The 15,724-nt window shown below is 42.2% G+C and overlaps 1 protein-coding gene across 1 annotated transcript in view; it reads left to right on the forward strand.

Moving 5' to 3' along the window:
* Positions 1 to 15,446, forward strand: part of LOC124798158 — an 83,264-nt gene extending 67,818 nt beyond the window's left edge. The window contains exon 4 of the mRNA XM_047261439.1: positions 14,299 to 15,446. Within this exon, the coding sequence (XP_047117395.1) occupies positions 14,299 to 14,429 (131 nt within the window). The 3' untranslated portion in view covers positions 14,430 to 15,446. The remainder of the gene's footprint in view (positions 1 to 14,298) is intronic.
* Positions 15,447 to 15,724: the final 278 nt, after the last annotated feature.

A 15,724-nucleotide genomic window follows, 5' to 3' on the forward strand; every position in this document is an offset into this window, starting at 1 on the left:
CAGTTTTGTAAACCCTCGTCGCCAGCTTTGTAAAGGCTTCCTCGCTACTGCTGTGGAGGCTGAGTAGCCACTGTTGTTATATGGTAATCCGAGTTTGTGAATTCGTGAAACGGCTTCTGGTCCAGTACACCGCTAAGACGGTTTCTCCCTGCCACAATTACACAGCTGTGCCCCAGGGTAAGGTAACCGCATAGGCGAACAAAGGTTCTACAACACTCCAATAAATTAGTAACAAAGTCACACAAATGAGTTAAAAGGTTTACTTATCTTTGTGACTAGTTGAATAACGAAATTTGCAACACGGCTTTTAATGTAACACAAAACAAGCCCTCAATGGCTAAGTGCAAATAATCGTATGTAAACTTCACAGTGCATAGGAAATGCAGCTTACAACTGCCTGTTCACTTCTAGAGTTCACTTAAACGACGTTCCCTGTCTAAGTCAGACCTGGACGATGATCTATAACGAAGTGGACGAGAGCTGCTCTTCTGGCTTCCGAGTAGGATTCTGTCCTTCGTCGACGACACTGGCGGACTGTACTCGGCCGGCAACAGGCCGAGGCGAATTCGATATCTTCATCATCAGCGCCGCCCGTGGCGCAGGTGAAACTCGCGCAAGTGGCGATTCCATACCACTGACACCAACTCGCATCTTTGCGCCTGTGGTGCTTTTGCCCTGGCTGTGTCTTGTTCGGGAGACATAGCAGCTATTTACTCACTGGCTGTTAGATAATTATAGATAGAAACCTAGATAGAATAAAAGCAAATACCATTTGTGGGTTAGTCGCATTGTCTGCAGTAATAACGAAAATGAAAATATTACTGGAATTCACAACGAGGATTAGGTAATAGAACGTTTTTACTCTCACATTTATATATCTTTTTAAAATTATAAGTACAGATCATAAAACTTCATTAAATAGTGCATACATGTTAGGACCTAATTTGTGTTGCAATTACTTACGAAACGGAGAGGGTGGAGGGAGAGTCAACGTGAACTTTCGACTATAAGTGAGACTGTTAGTTCAAATCAGCCTCTTTCTGTACACTTATTGGGTACTTCCAGACTGTGCATAACAGTCGAAAAGGCTTTAGTTGTCAACGTTGCTCAGACTATTAATCCATAAAAACGTGTATTTTTTTGACACTCGGTAAATTTTACCTCAAACTGAAGAGGCTGTCAAATATTCAAATGTGTGTGAAAGCTTATAGGACTTAACTGCTAAGGTCATCAGTCCCTAAGCTTACACACTACTTAACCTAAATTATTGTAAGGACAAACACATACACCCATGCCCGAGGGAGGACACGAACCTCCGCCGGGACCAGCCGCACAGTCCACGACTGCAGCGCCCGAGACCGCTCGGCTAATCCCGCGCGGCGCAGAGGCGGTCGTGGCGTCGTTTCACTTCACGTAGTAGCTCGCTACTTACTTCAGAGACTGGCTAGAGAGTTATATCCGGACCCAGTGTGACGACAATTTTTTTAATTTTTTAATTTCGAGCACTGTTGGCTGTTGCAGGTAACAGTCGTACAACAGCGCTACCGTCCCACATCGGGGAATAGCGCCAGACATCATTGAGCTTAACGTCTTTCTCTCTAGCTGTGGATGCTCATATCCTTTGTAAACGGCGGCGAAACGTTCAGTTTATTAAAAAAAAAAAAAACAATCTGTACGTGTCATAATAGACTTTTTATTATTGAATCGTACGCATGAACCAAGATGTTCAAAAATGTTTCAAATGGCTCTAAGCACTATGGGACTTAACATCTGAGGTCATCAGTCCCCTAGAACGTAGAACTACTTAAACCTAACTAACCTAAGTACACCACACACACCCATGCCCGAGGCAGGATTCGAACCTGCCACTGTAGCAGCCGCGTGGTTCCGGAATGAAGCGCCTAGAACCGCTCGGCCACAGCGGCCGGCAACGAAGTTGTAACCAATATTTTTGTTGGAAGTGAGTTAGACTTGAAATAGAGTTGCATCTTACGCCCTGCAACTGCTGGTTCAATTGTTTTAGTTTTGGTACTACTGTCGAATGTTGTGCAACAAGGGGAATGCAAAAGCGCTTCAGTAAAGGAAAGCAGACGTAGAGTCAAGATATGTGAGTGGAAGGACGATAAACGCAAGGCAGTGGGTTATATCTGATGCCCTAATAAATCAAGAGAAGTGACCCTCTTTCTGTAAAATAGTTACTTGATGGAGTGAGTGGAACGAAGCTGTAACAGGTACTCATAATGATAAGACGTTTCTCGTAATTTGCGTAGCCCGGAAGGTATATCCTAACTATTTCCAAGGCTCCAATATAGTACTGTAACACTTAATTGAAACATTAATGTTTTGAACATAATTCAGATTCTTCACGTGGTTTTCATTCGCAGTTAAGCCTAAATATCGCAGATTTCCAATCACATGGCCAATGTGTGTCTCGTTACCATTGTTCTCTCGTATATCATTTGCCTTTAGATATCGGTATGGGCCTCCGTAGAAATTTATCCAAGAAGGTGAAAGATACCAAAACTGTCACTTTTTTTAGGAATGACTCGGTGAGTTTGAGAACGTATTGCGCCCCATGAATTGAATTTCTCTGGATTGTCTCAAAACTTATTGTACTTAAACATCCTCAACGAGGATTACTTGACATTTAAATGGCAACGAACATTTCAGTAGTATATATTAGTGCAATGATTTGAAATTAGATCTTTCTTATGATTAAAACCTGAGCATCCAGCGAGCTACCCACAAAGAATAATTAGATCATTCCTATAATGTTATCACTGGAATTTAAAAATTCAAAACATATAAAAAATCGGAATGACTGTTGGCTAGCAACAAAAGTAACCAGCAAAAAATACGACATTAACTCTCTTCAAAGTGGAGAAACAGGGAATAAACTTTATGAAACACGTACTGATCTGTGATGGCATCTAGAATAATTTGATTCCTTGCTAGACTCCCCATGACACCATGTAAATGAATTTTTTGCATTAGTTTTATGCTTGCTATTATTTAATGTTGGCTAGTGCAGTAAAAGTTTTGCGCAAAATGTGTTTTAAAAGCAACATTTTTGTATTCTTTTGGTAAAGTGTAAACTGAGGTCAGTATTCGACCTCCCGAAAACACTCCGGAATTGGTCGCCGTATTCGACATCTTACAGCCTGGGACTGAACCAAAGCGGTCGTCGTCTCCCCAGTTTATCGAGCAGCCATTCCAGCTGGGCTGCGGGATTCCCAACACAGTGACTGCATGTTGCCCCGGGTTGCACCCCACGAAATTGGGTAAGATCCCAACTGCTGAAGAGAACATATTTTGGACATTGTGTTCGGGCCATTGAAGAAGAAACGAGCCGGCGGCTGTAAAGTGAAAGACGCTGAAGGGATCGTAATTCCTCTGGCTGCGGAAGAAGGTGTGGGCCTTACAAGAACGCCGAGTCTCCAAACACGCCGCTAGAAGGACATGAGCACACACCTACGTGACAACAGAGCGAGCACGCACACACGTCGACCGTGCACTGCACTCGATAGTGCTGGAAACAGAGGAATTGAGGCTTCAAAAGAAGAGCGAAGTGCTGCATTGCGTTTCCCTGCAGCGGAAGGAGCGCGGGGGACGGATCTTCGTCGAAGAATGGCACACGTGGACGGGGAGCACCGAATGTCCGTCGTCATTCTGACGCGCAGTTCGGCCTCCGAGGCAGTGGCTGACACCGTAACGCGCCGGTCTTTAGTAGTGGTGGCATCCATCTGCTGGACAATAGCATCAATAATGAGGCGCGGCGTTCGAGGTCGTGCTTCATCAGCCACCAACATCCTTCTTTCCTTGAATCGCTTGAGTTACGCATTAACTTTTGCAGCAGACGTGCAGTGCTCTGCGTGCACTTGAGTGCCATTCTTCTATTATTTCCGTTAACGGCTCTCATCCTGGAAACGCAGGAAACGCGCTGTCCCAATTTGCTCTTCTTTTGAAGCCTCCATATTTATATTGTTTTTTGGGTAAATATTTGAAGTTGTTCTTTTGAAGTTGTAGTAGAATATAATTTTACTTTCACTGTGTGAAGGAGGCTTACTACTTTTTGAGCTTTCAACACGCCCAGTCTTTATCTTTCGACTTTGTGAAGCAGGTATATGTGGCACGAAAGAAAGAAGTCCGATTGCACTGGGTGGTCGCGGTATGAATGGAATAACAATATTTCTTATGTGAAGAAATAGTACACCAGTTGCGTAAAAACGCAACTTGCGTGCTATTTCTTCACATCGGCATTCTTCAAAAACAGTTGCTGAAAATGATGAACAAAAATCTAAATGACAAGATTGGTCTTTGCGCCGCGTGGAGACGTGTGGGTGGAAATGCTGACGTAATCGGCCCTCGACGCTACCAACAGAAACTCCAACGTTTAGCTTCAGTACACAGAGTTGACTCTGCAACTACTAGATCACTGGCGTTGGCAGAAATGAAAAGATAGGGAAGTCGATATGAAGTGTTCCGGACAAATCTGGTATGTGACGAAACCTAATGACGGACCCAACAAACGCCTTTTACTTACATGCACTTACCATTGTTAACAAAGTGGTTGCTGCCAAGTGTGCGCTTGCATTGTTTTCCTTTCAATTCTTGCTTTAATGGGTATAGGCTTGCTGGTAGCTTGTTGGCGTAAAGAATATCTAATAATAAATCAATACTTAAAATATAGCACTGAAAGACCTGACTCGAAGCAAGGCCCCGGGAGTAGACAACATTACATTAGAACTACTGACGGCCTTCGGAGAGACCGTTATGACAAAACTCTACCATCTGGTGAGCAAGATGTATGAGACAGGCGAAATACCCTCAGACTTCAAGAAAAATATAAGAATTCCAATCCCAAAGAAAGCAGGTGCTGACAGATGTGAAAATTACCGAACTATCAGTTTGATAAGTCACAACTGCAAAATACTAACGCATATTCTTTACAGACGAATGGAAAAACTGGTAGAAGCCGACCTCGGCGAAGATCAGTTCGGATTCCGCAGAAATGTTGGAACACGCGAAGCAATACTGACCCTACGACTTATCTTAGAAAATAGATTAAGGAAAGGCAAACCTACGTTTTTAGCATTTGTAGACTTAGAGAAAGCTTTTGACAATGTTGACTGGAATACTCTCTTTAAAATTCTGAAGGTGGCAGGGGTAAAATACAGGGAGCGTAAGGCTATTTACAATTTATACAGAAAACAGATGGCAGTTACAAGAGTCGATGGACATGAAAGGGAAGCAGTGGTTGGGAAGGGAGTGAGACAGGGTTGTAGCCTCTCCCCAATGTCATTCAAACTGTATATTGAGCAAGCACTAAAGGAAACAAAAGAAAATTCTGGAGTAAGAATTAAAATCCATGGAGAAGAAAGAAGAACTTTGAGGTTCGCCGATGACATTGTAATTCTGTCAGAGACAGCAAAGGACTTGGAAGAGCAGTTGAACGGAATGGACAGTGTCTGGAAAGGAGGACATAAGATGAACATCAACAAAAGCAAAACGAGGATAATGGAATGTAGCCGAATTAAGTCGGGCGATGCTGAGGGAATTAGATTAGGAAATGAGACACTTAAAGTAGTAAGGGAGTTTTGCTATTTGGGGAGCAAAATAACTGATGATGGTCGAAGTAGAGAGGATATAAAATGTAGACTGGCAATGGCAAGGAAAGCGTTTCTGAAGAAGAGAAGTTTGTTAACATCGAGTATAGATTTAAGTGTCAGGAAGTCGTTTCTGAAAGCATTTGTATGGAGTGTAGCCATGTATGGAAGTGAAACATGGACGATAAATAGTTTGGACAAGAAGAGAATAGAAGTATTCTAAATGTGGTGCTACAGAAGAATGCTGAAGATTAGATGGGTAGATCACATAACTATTGAGGAGGTATTGAATAGAATTGGGGAGGAGTTTGTGGCACAACTTAACAAGAAGAAGGGACCAGTTGGTAGGACATGTTCTGAGGCATCAAGGGATCACAAATTTAACATTGGAGGGTATCGTGGAGGTTAAAAATCGTAGAGGGAGACCAAGAGATGAATACACTAAGCAGATTCAGAAGGATGTAGGTTGCAGTAAGTACTGGGAGATGAAGCTTGCACAGGGTAGAGTAGCATGGGGAGCTGCATCAAACCAGCCTCAGGGTTGAAGACCACAACAACAACAATAACACTTAAAATATACAGCTCTACAATCGGCAGGCAGTATATATACAATGTGCAGCCGATATTTTTATAAGCAGGTACTTCTATAATTCTTCCGTCTATATATCGATACATTTTATTGATATATCGAGGACCTATTAACATATTTTGTTTAAATGTTTATCTAGCAATTTAGAAATTTTAATTTTTATTAATTTTTGATTCTTTATTCCAAAACAGCAAGATGGAATTAATTTTACATTTAATATATGAGATTGCATTAATAATTTTATATACAAGCAATTACTAATTATAGAATTTTGCGACATTTTACTCTGAATTTGAGAAAGTAACATATCAACGTCAGGATCGATCGACGTGGTTGTAGTTCACAGCATCTTTTCATTAGGTTTATCTGAGATTTTGGTTCTATTTTTACTTTTTTTGTGCTTCAGTATTGCAAATAGCTGTTCACAGACGTATGTTCCTCCAAACAAAGATGATGTATAAATCACACATGGCTGTGCAGCAAGGGATATTTGTTCTGGGCAGGTATGATTCGTAAAAGTCCAACAAAGATACACGATGAAACTTTTCTTTTAGTGGGATGTCAGGCTGCGATTCTATGCGTTCCATCTGAAAATCTTCTGGCAGTGTATCTATACTGTTCGTAATGTCGCATAAATACAATAATTGTGCTACTTTTTTCGAAAATCTTGAAATCGATTTTCAAATTCTTGCATCAAATCATCCCGACTTTAGTATTGCGGCCGGCCGGTGTGGCTGAGCGGTTCTAGGCGCTTCAGTCTGGAACCGCGCGACCGCTACGGTCGCAGGTTGGAATCCTGCCTCGGGCATGGATGTGGTTGATGTCCTTAGATTACTCAGGTTTAAGTAGTTCTAAGTTCTTGGGGCTGATGACCTCAGATGTTAAGTCCCATAGTGCTCAGAGCCATTATTTTTTTTTTAGTCTTACGTTTGGCCAACGTGTTTGAATTACAAGAGAATATTTGCATTTACTAGTACTTGCCATAATTTCAGTCTCATCTGGGACCCATTTATTGTTTGAAACAATGTACTGAAAATAGTTTTCTACCATGAAGACGCCTGTCATGCAAATGAGCAGTGAAGTTTACCAAAAATGCTACATCTGCCACCCAGTTGACATTCTCAAGTTCTGGCACAGATTTTACTTTCGATATTATGAACGATTTGATTTAATTAATTATGCTATAAAATCTTTTTAATAATGTATCTGGTCTTGAATGCGCCACCTTACTACTGTAAAATTAGCGGTATCACCGTACTCAGCACACAAACTTCTGAGGAATTCCTAGCATTAACGCTGATTCAGTCCTATAGCTGTTCAGATATAACATAGAACTTCCTTGTATTTCCATAAATTATTTTCATTATTACATTATGCATCTTTAAATCTCTAGTTTCGCAGTTGCAACTGAAGTAGCCTTAAGGAACATAGCAGCGCTTCTGACGGACTGGTCGGTTATAAGAACGAGATTGCGGGGGTTCAATTATAGCGTGACGAAAACCGAATTTTATGGATTTTTTATTTTATTTTATTTTATTGCCGATCGTCTGATGCATGCTCACTTCTTGGACCGTATTGATACTTGCTTTGGCCCGCATGCTGTCCGCGGGACGGGGGTTGAACACCCCCAGTCTACTGCAATAGCTCTGCCATATCAGAAAGCCGCCATGTGTCTTCTTTGTCCACAGGGAAATGGTAAACTACTATTGAAATTACGTTATGTAACAAGGGGAGGGAGCGTTTGTGGAGGAATTAGGAAAGGATGTCCGGTAGATACACTGAAGCCACGTTTATGTCTGGGAATCATTGCCGAATCCATACGGCAGGTTGTTAGGTCGGTCGTTTTTTGCATCTCAATAAGTGCTCTGTGTGGAAGTAACGAAGATAAGATTGGGGGGCTTCTTTCAACTCTGTTCTGTGAAGGACAGTATCGTAAGCGCCGCCGCACCAAGCAATCGGCAATAATGTCCCGTAAACAGTGTGGCAACCAAACAAATCCAAATTACACAGGGTTTCCCAGGAAGAACACTCCATATTCAGAGATATAACAGGTAAGGTCATTCGAAGCAAAGAAACATGGGCTCTAAAATACCTTAAGAGCTATGAACACGTGTTCCGTAGAAGAGATGTGTTTCACTGTAGCGAAGATGAACAAGTTTTCGCAGCTCTTAAGCCCATGTTTACTGGACATGTTTTCCTTTTTTTGGTCCATACTGTCACCTTTCAAATTATGGAAACCAAAAAGCTTGCAATAAATAAGCTTGTTACCCGATATCGAAGATGAAGAAGTGCTCATAGCTCTTAAGTAATTCATTTTAGATCCCATGTTTGCTAAATTTTTTGCTTCGAATTCTCGTTCCTGTTATATCATTGAATATTAGCCATTACTCTTGAGACATCCTTTATAGCTATTGCTAAAGCCATAGTACTGACTATTGCTCCCTGCCGTTCAAATTCTGCAGTTTACTTATGTCGCAGAAGGGGAAAGGTGCCCCATCTTGCACTATCTTGCGAACGCCTACGGATATCGATAAGCTAAGCGTTTGTGAAAAGACACTGTGTAATTTTTCCCGTATTACACCTCGCAACGTGTAAATTTTGGCCGACAAATGGACCAGCAACTCGTCCCTCGAAGACAAAAGAGGGAAACATTCCGGTTCGCTTGATTGAAACCCGGATTATGACAGAAACTTAGCGAAGAAACATACTGAATCGCCTCCAAAACAGGAAAGGTACTAATCGATGCTAAAAGTGTTCCTGTCCACAGTCGGAACATTATTCTGTGTTTTGTCAATAGCAGTAACCTTGTTCAAAAAATGGCTCTGAGTACTATGCGACTTAACGTCTGAGGTCATCAGTCGCCTAGAACTTAGAACTAATTAAACCTAACTAGCCTAAGGACATCACATACATCCATGCCCGAGGCAGGATTCGAACCTGCGACCGTAGTGGTCACTCGGCTCCAGACTGTAGCGCCTAGAACCGCACGGCCACTCCGGCCGGCAGTAACCTTGTTACAACCTGGCAACACATAATAGTGGTGGTAACTGATTTCAGTGTTCTCAGTGTAAGAGCCCAGCTGAGATATCTTCATGAATTGTGACGATCGTCTTTAAATGTTTCACTCCGCTCAATGAGGCTTGGAATCTGACAATCTTGGTTGACTGTTGCATGGGGCAGAACTGCAACTTATGGATGACTTCCGTTTCCCAAAATCGGGTAATCTGTGAATATTTCACCACTTTGAACCAGACGTTCCTCGTGAGAAGGCACAGTTCCCTACCACCTGATAGAGACTTTGCTCTTATAGGGAGGAACAACAGATTATTTAATGTATTTCACCAAGACGATGAGATTCAATTCATTGCTAACGCCACGTAGAACAGATTCCTTGCCTGCAATATGGAACGGGCGATTTCAGGGATCTTCGCGCACTAGACCAAAGGTTGCACAGAGCTCATTCAAAGTCATAACATCCTACGGTGGGCTTGTCGATGCCTTGCAAAGAATCTGAGAGGTACTGGTAAAAGAAATCTTTCCTCAGCTAACAGTACCTATCTTGCGTTCCTTGTATGACAAACTTTATCACTCAAAGGAGCCAAGAAAAAAGCCTTACTTGACATGTAACAGTATATCTGAACTGAGATACGTGATTGCTGACATAAAATACCATATCATTAGTGGATTTGCACGTCTGTGTGACAAAACTCAACTTATTCACAACTAGAAATGTAGTGCTGAAAGTTTATAGTCAGTGTAATTGCAACAGCAGTTGCATTACATTTTTCAGTATCATCTGCTGCTGCTTGTGTAGATCTGTAGTGTAGTAAGCTCGTGTGTTTTGACCTGTTTTATTGTATTTTTAGTAAAATAAGCCTGTTATTTATACATTCAGTAACAGAGGACAAGCAGTGTATTTCTGCAGTACTGGGCTGACAAAGCATTATTTGTCGAGAATAATTAAGGTCCTGCTATTTTTTTCAAAGATAGAAAAGTTTTGCTCATCCCTTTATTTTGAAAGTCGTATCACTGAGCATACAAACTGGCTCTGAAGCATGCTTATATACATTTATCAACAAAATCGTCTGTGTCCCACGGTGGGTTTTTCTCAGCACTTCTCACCAACGTCAGTGAGTGGTGGGACGTCCCCTTGCTCGGATGTAGGCTTGAATTCGTCTTGGCGTACCATCGATCAGATCATCAAGCCAGCCAGGCCTGGTACAAGTTGTCCCGCCCCCAGTGGTGATTCTGCGTAATTCGCGCAGAATGCACGTGATTGTCGAAGTCCAAAAACATCCCGTTTCAGTCGATCCCACAACTGTTCGATTTGGTTCATGTCATGGGATCTAGAGGGTCACTCCATTACGATGTCCCTGAAGGAATGTGTTCACGAGAATAGCGATGAGCACGCGAGATAACATCAAGGTGAAACGTCACCAGAATGTGGCGATACAGCCGCAATGTTGCTTGCACACTCTCGTCCCTATGCCGTGGGTCAGTGAGACTGCCCTCAACAACCACTCGAGGTGTACAGTGGCCAGTTCTGATAGCGAAGGATGCAAAACTTATCCTACTGCTTATGGCATCGCATCTCAGTATATCTTTCGTCGGTGAGGTTACGCTGTGGGAGCGTTGTATACTACACAGCAGATACTTGCAGTCCTACCGGGAAACATCATTCCACCACCACCTTGTTGAACGTACGGGACACAGTGTTGAAGGCGTTTGCTACTCCCGTTTTATGTCCAAACATGTTATCTGCAATTATCAGGGTGCAAACAGGCCCGCGTTCCATCCGTAAACTACACTACTGGCCATTAAAATTGCTACACCACGAAGATGACGTGATACAGACGCGAAATTTAACCGACAAGAAGAAGATGCTGACACCTACAACATGCTGACATGAGGAAAGTTTCCAACCGATTTCTCATACACAAACAGCAGTTGACCGGCGTTGCCTGGTGAAACATTGTTGTGATGCCTCGTGTAAGCAGGAGAAATGCGTACCATCGCGTTTCCCACTTTGATCTAGGTCGGATTGTAGCCTATCGCCATTGCGTGTTATCGTATCGCGACATTGCTGCTCGCTTTGGTCGAGATCCAATGACTGTTGACAATATGGAATCGGTGGGTTCAGGAGGGTAATACGGAACGCCGTGCTGGATCCCAACGGCCTCGTATTACTAGCAGTGGAGCTGACAGGCATCTTATCCGCATGGCTGTAACGGATCGTGCAGCCACGTCTCGATCCCTGAGTCAACGGCTGGGGACGTTTGCAAGACAACAACCATATGCACGAACAGTTCGACTACATTTGCAGCAGCGTGGACTATCAGCTCGGAGATCGTGGCTGTGGTTACCCTTGACGCTGCATCACAGACAGGAGCGCCTGCGATGGTCTACTCAACGACGAACCTGGGTGCACGAATGGCAAAACGTCATTTTTTGAGATGAATCCAGGTTCTGTTTACAGTATCATGATGGTCGCATCCGTGTTTGGCGACGTCGCGGTGAACGCACATTGGAAGCGTGTATTCGTCATCGCCATACTGGCGTATCACCCGGCGTGATGATATGGGGTGCCATTGGTTACACGTCTCGGTCACCTCTTGTTCGCATTGACGGCCCTTTGAACAGTGGACGTTACATTTCAGATGTGTTACGACCCGTGGCTCTTCCCTTCATTCGATTCCTGCGAAACCCTACATTTTAGCAGGATAATGGACGACCGCATGTTGCAGGTCCTGTACGGACATTTCTGGATACAGAAAATGTTCGACTGCTGCCCTGGCCAGCACATTCTCGAGATCTCTCACCAACTGGAAACGTCTGGTCAATGGTGGCCGAGCAACTGTCTCGTCACAATATGCTAGTCACTACTCTTAATGAGCTGTGGTATCGTGTTGAAGCTGCACGGGCAGCTGTACGTGTACACGCCATCCAAGCTCTTTCTGACTCAATGCGTAGGCGTATCAAGGCCGTTATTACGGCCAGAGGTGGCTGTTCTGGGTACTGATTTCTCGGGATCTATGCACCCAAATTGCACAACAATGTAATCACATGTCAGGTCTAGTATAATATATTTGTCCAATGAACACCCGTATATTATCTGCATTTCTTATTGGTGTAGCAATTTTAATGGCCAGTAGTGTAAATCCGACGCCCATCCTGTGGCGTCCTTTTAGCATGGTTCTTGCCCATCTATAACGGAGTCCTTTGTGTTGTTGTGTACGACGTGGTGCTCAGAATGGTCGTCAAGATCGTAATTCGCGTCATGTAATTGTCTCCTTACAGCTTGATGCTATAGGTTATTACCTGTAGCCTCTCCAAACACCAAATTCAGTTCTGGAGCACCCAACCCACGGTTCCTTCGACTCTATAAAGTCGTAGATATTAACCATCCTGTGCACCTGTCGTACGTTGATGGTCTTTTGTGGTGTAAATTCCCAACACCGCCTGCCAACTGGAACCTATTCCGTGACCGCACCAAATAACTTAGACTCCGGTGCATACGTCGGGCAACTTCCCTTGTTGACAAGGCTCCTACACGTGATGTGACGATGCAGGCGCTGTCACTGGCCGCGAGTGCCTTTCGTGGCATGATGGATTTTCGCTCTATTGTTCGACAGACGTCTCTAATGCGTCCCTAGGGGTTCTTGACTTGTGGTATGAATGGGACAGTGCCCAAATGGTTTAAATCATACCTAACTGGAAGAGTGCAGAAAGTTGAAATAAGCAGTTCACATAATACGCAAAAAACTGGTGATTTCTCAAACTGGGGAACAATCAAGAATGGGGTGCCACAAGTTTCGGTCTTGGGTCCTCTGCTGTTCTTAATATATATTAATGACTTGCCATTCTATGTTCACTAAGATACAAAGCTGGTACTTATTGCCGATGATACAAGTATAGTTATCACACCCAACAGACAAGAATTAACTGGTGAAATTGTAAACGATGTTTTTCAGAAAATCATTAAATGGTTATCTGCAAATGGGCTCTCATTAAACTTCGACAAAACACAGTATATACAGTTCCACACAGTAAATATAGACTTCGATCAGAAATTGGTAGCTAAGGTAGAATATTCAAAATTTCTAGGTGTAGTCGTTGATGAGGGGTTGAACTGGAAAAAACACACTGAGGATCTGCTGAAACGTTTGAGTTCAGCTACTTATGCTATTAGGGTCATTGCAAATTTTGGTGATATACATCTCACTAAATTAGCTTACCACGCCTATTTTCATTCTCTGCTTCCGTATGGCATCATATTCTGGGGTAACTCATCATTGAGTAAAAGAGTGTTCAGTGCACAAAAGCGTGTAATCAAAATAATTGCTGGAGCTCATCCAAGATCATCCTGTAGATACTTATTTAAAGAGCTAGAGATCTTCACTGTAGCCTCACAATATATATATATTCACTTATGAAATTTGTTACTAACAATCCGAACGAATTCAAAAGTAATAGCACCGTACATGGCTACAACACTAGGAGAAAGGATGATGTTGAATACTCAAGGCTAAATCTAAATTTGGCTCAGAAGGGAGTAAATTATGCTACCACAAGAGTCTTTGATCACTTACCTAATAGCATCAAAGTCTGACATATAGCCATATAACATTTAAAAGGAAATTAAAAGAATTTCTTAATGGCAATTCCTTCTACTCATTAAATGAATTTTTGGATATAGTAAGTCGGTAATTCCCCCCCCCCCCCCCCCCCACCCCAAAAAAATATATTGAGTTTCATGTAATATTTTGTGTAATGTAATATCTTGTATTGACACCTTTTATTAACATGTTCCACATCATTACGTAGTGTCGTATTCATGATCTATGGAAAAAGTACTAATCTAATCTAATGTAATCTAATCTAACTGAAATGCTGCAATCGCTTCAAGTGTGGCGCTCTACTCGTAGGTAGCGCTCGTGGTAATTCTGTGTATGTCATAGATACAACGTCAGGCGTGATCTCCTGATCTGATTTTAACCCGAGTTTACTGCCTGCGTGTAATGCACCATTAATCAGTCAACTGTAATTAGTTGAGAGTCCTTTCGGCATGTATGTGTGATTTCTGCGTGTTGCACCCTGTTCCAGGTCGCAAAACGTGCAGCCAGCGCTCTCCACGAGATCACCAGCTTCCAGCAGATACGTCGGGAACTCGTAACAGGACAGGACAACAGGCGCAGACCGACATGCCAGGCAACAGCCAACTCGGTGCCACGTGACTACCACCATCTGGTCCTTGTCGACTGCTTGGCAGTGGCGTCAAATCGATGAATATGCAGTGTTCGTCAAAGCGATATATACTGGCTGCGTCCTGTAGGTTACGGCTCTATTTAATGTCACATAATCAGAAGATTGCGTAAAATCACTCATCATTAAATCCTTTACAATGACTCCCTGTCCTGCAGATTAGATGCATGTGGAAAGAACACACAGAGGAGATGAAGGAAAACTGGACACCTGACATCACGATTCCTTGCATACTAGAAATACAAATGTTCGTAGCAAAGTTTCATTCTGTGATAATTACCGGTGAGATATAGAAGGCAAAGAATGGCAACATGGTAACACTGTAGATTCATGTATAGCAGGTACTTTCATTTCGTATGGTATACTCCAGGTTCAGATGTGGTAGACAAAGTGGTGCTAAAAAATACACTTAAATATATGGTTATGTGACACTTGACTATCGAAGGGGTCCATCCTAGGAGAATTAATAATTCAGTAGTGAACGATAAGAAAAAAGATGTGGACCAAAAAACGGCCTGTGATTTTTTACTTTGGGAGATCGATTACAACTGGAGAAGGGGAAGGCGATGTTGATAGTGGAATGGAATGGGCAGAAGATGAAAATGCGTGGTGAAGAAAACAGCAAATCTTCCAAAATGCCACACTTTGACCACCAGTTTTTATCAAAATATGCCGAGGACCCAAAATTGTCACAGATATTTTTGTATTGCTAGCGTGCAAGGAACCATACTGTGAAGTGTGTGCGAATTTGGTTTCCCCGCGTATGCTATCAAACAAAGCTGTTAGCACAGTTATGTAAGTAAGAAAGTATTTATTTAGCTTGTTCTTAAAAGAATTACTTACACAAATAAGATTAAAAAAAAGAGAGATTATATATTTTCGTTCTTCCTGTATATCTTATTATGTTAGTATTAAGCGATAGCAGTGTGATATAATTAATTATTTATTTTATGGCAACCATAAAAAATAATACAGAAACAACTGAACAGTTGTGCAAGTGTAAAATTAAACTTTACTCCATGATTTCGGAAAACAATATCAAATACAAGCGCCAAATTAAACTGAGGTGTCATTCATGCAATGAATCAAGCATTGTCGTATAATAAGGATATTGTCACTAAACAAAATCAAAAAGGTAAGTACAATGATATCGTGAATTTTGTCAACAATCAATCCAAAAAAACACGGGAAAATCCGAAACTCACGAAAGCTATGGGAAATATTTCCGAATCTGTCAGTGAAAGATCCAATCAATTCGTTATAAACG

Source organism: Schistocerca piceifrons, chromosome 5 (genome assembly GCF_021461385.2).
Source record: "Schistocerca piceifrons isolate TAMUIC-IGC-003096 chromosome 5, iqSchPice1.1, whole genome shotgun sequence".
Taxonomy (NCBI): Eukaryota; Metazoa; Arthropoda; class Insecta; order Orthoptera; family Acrididae; genus Schistocerca; species Schistocerca piceifrons.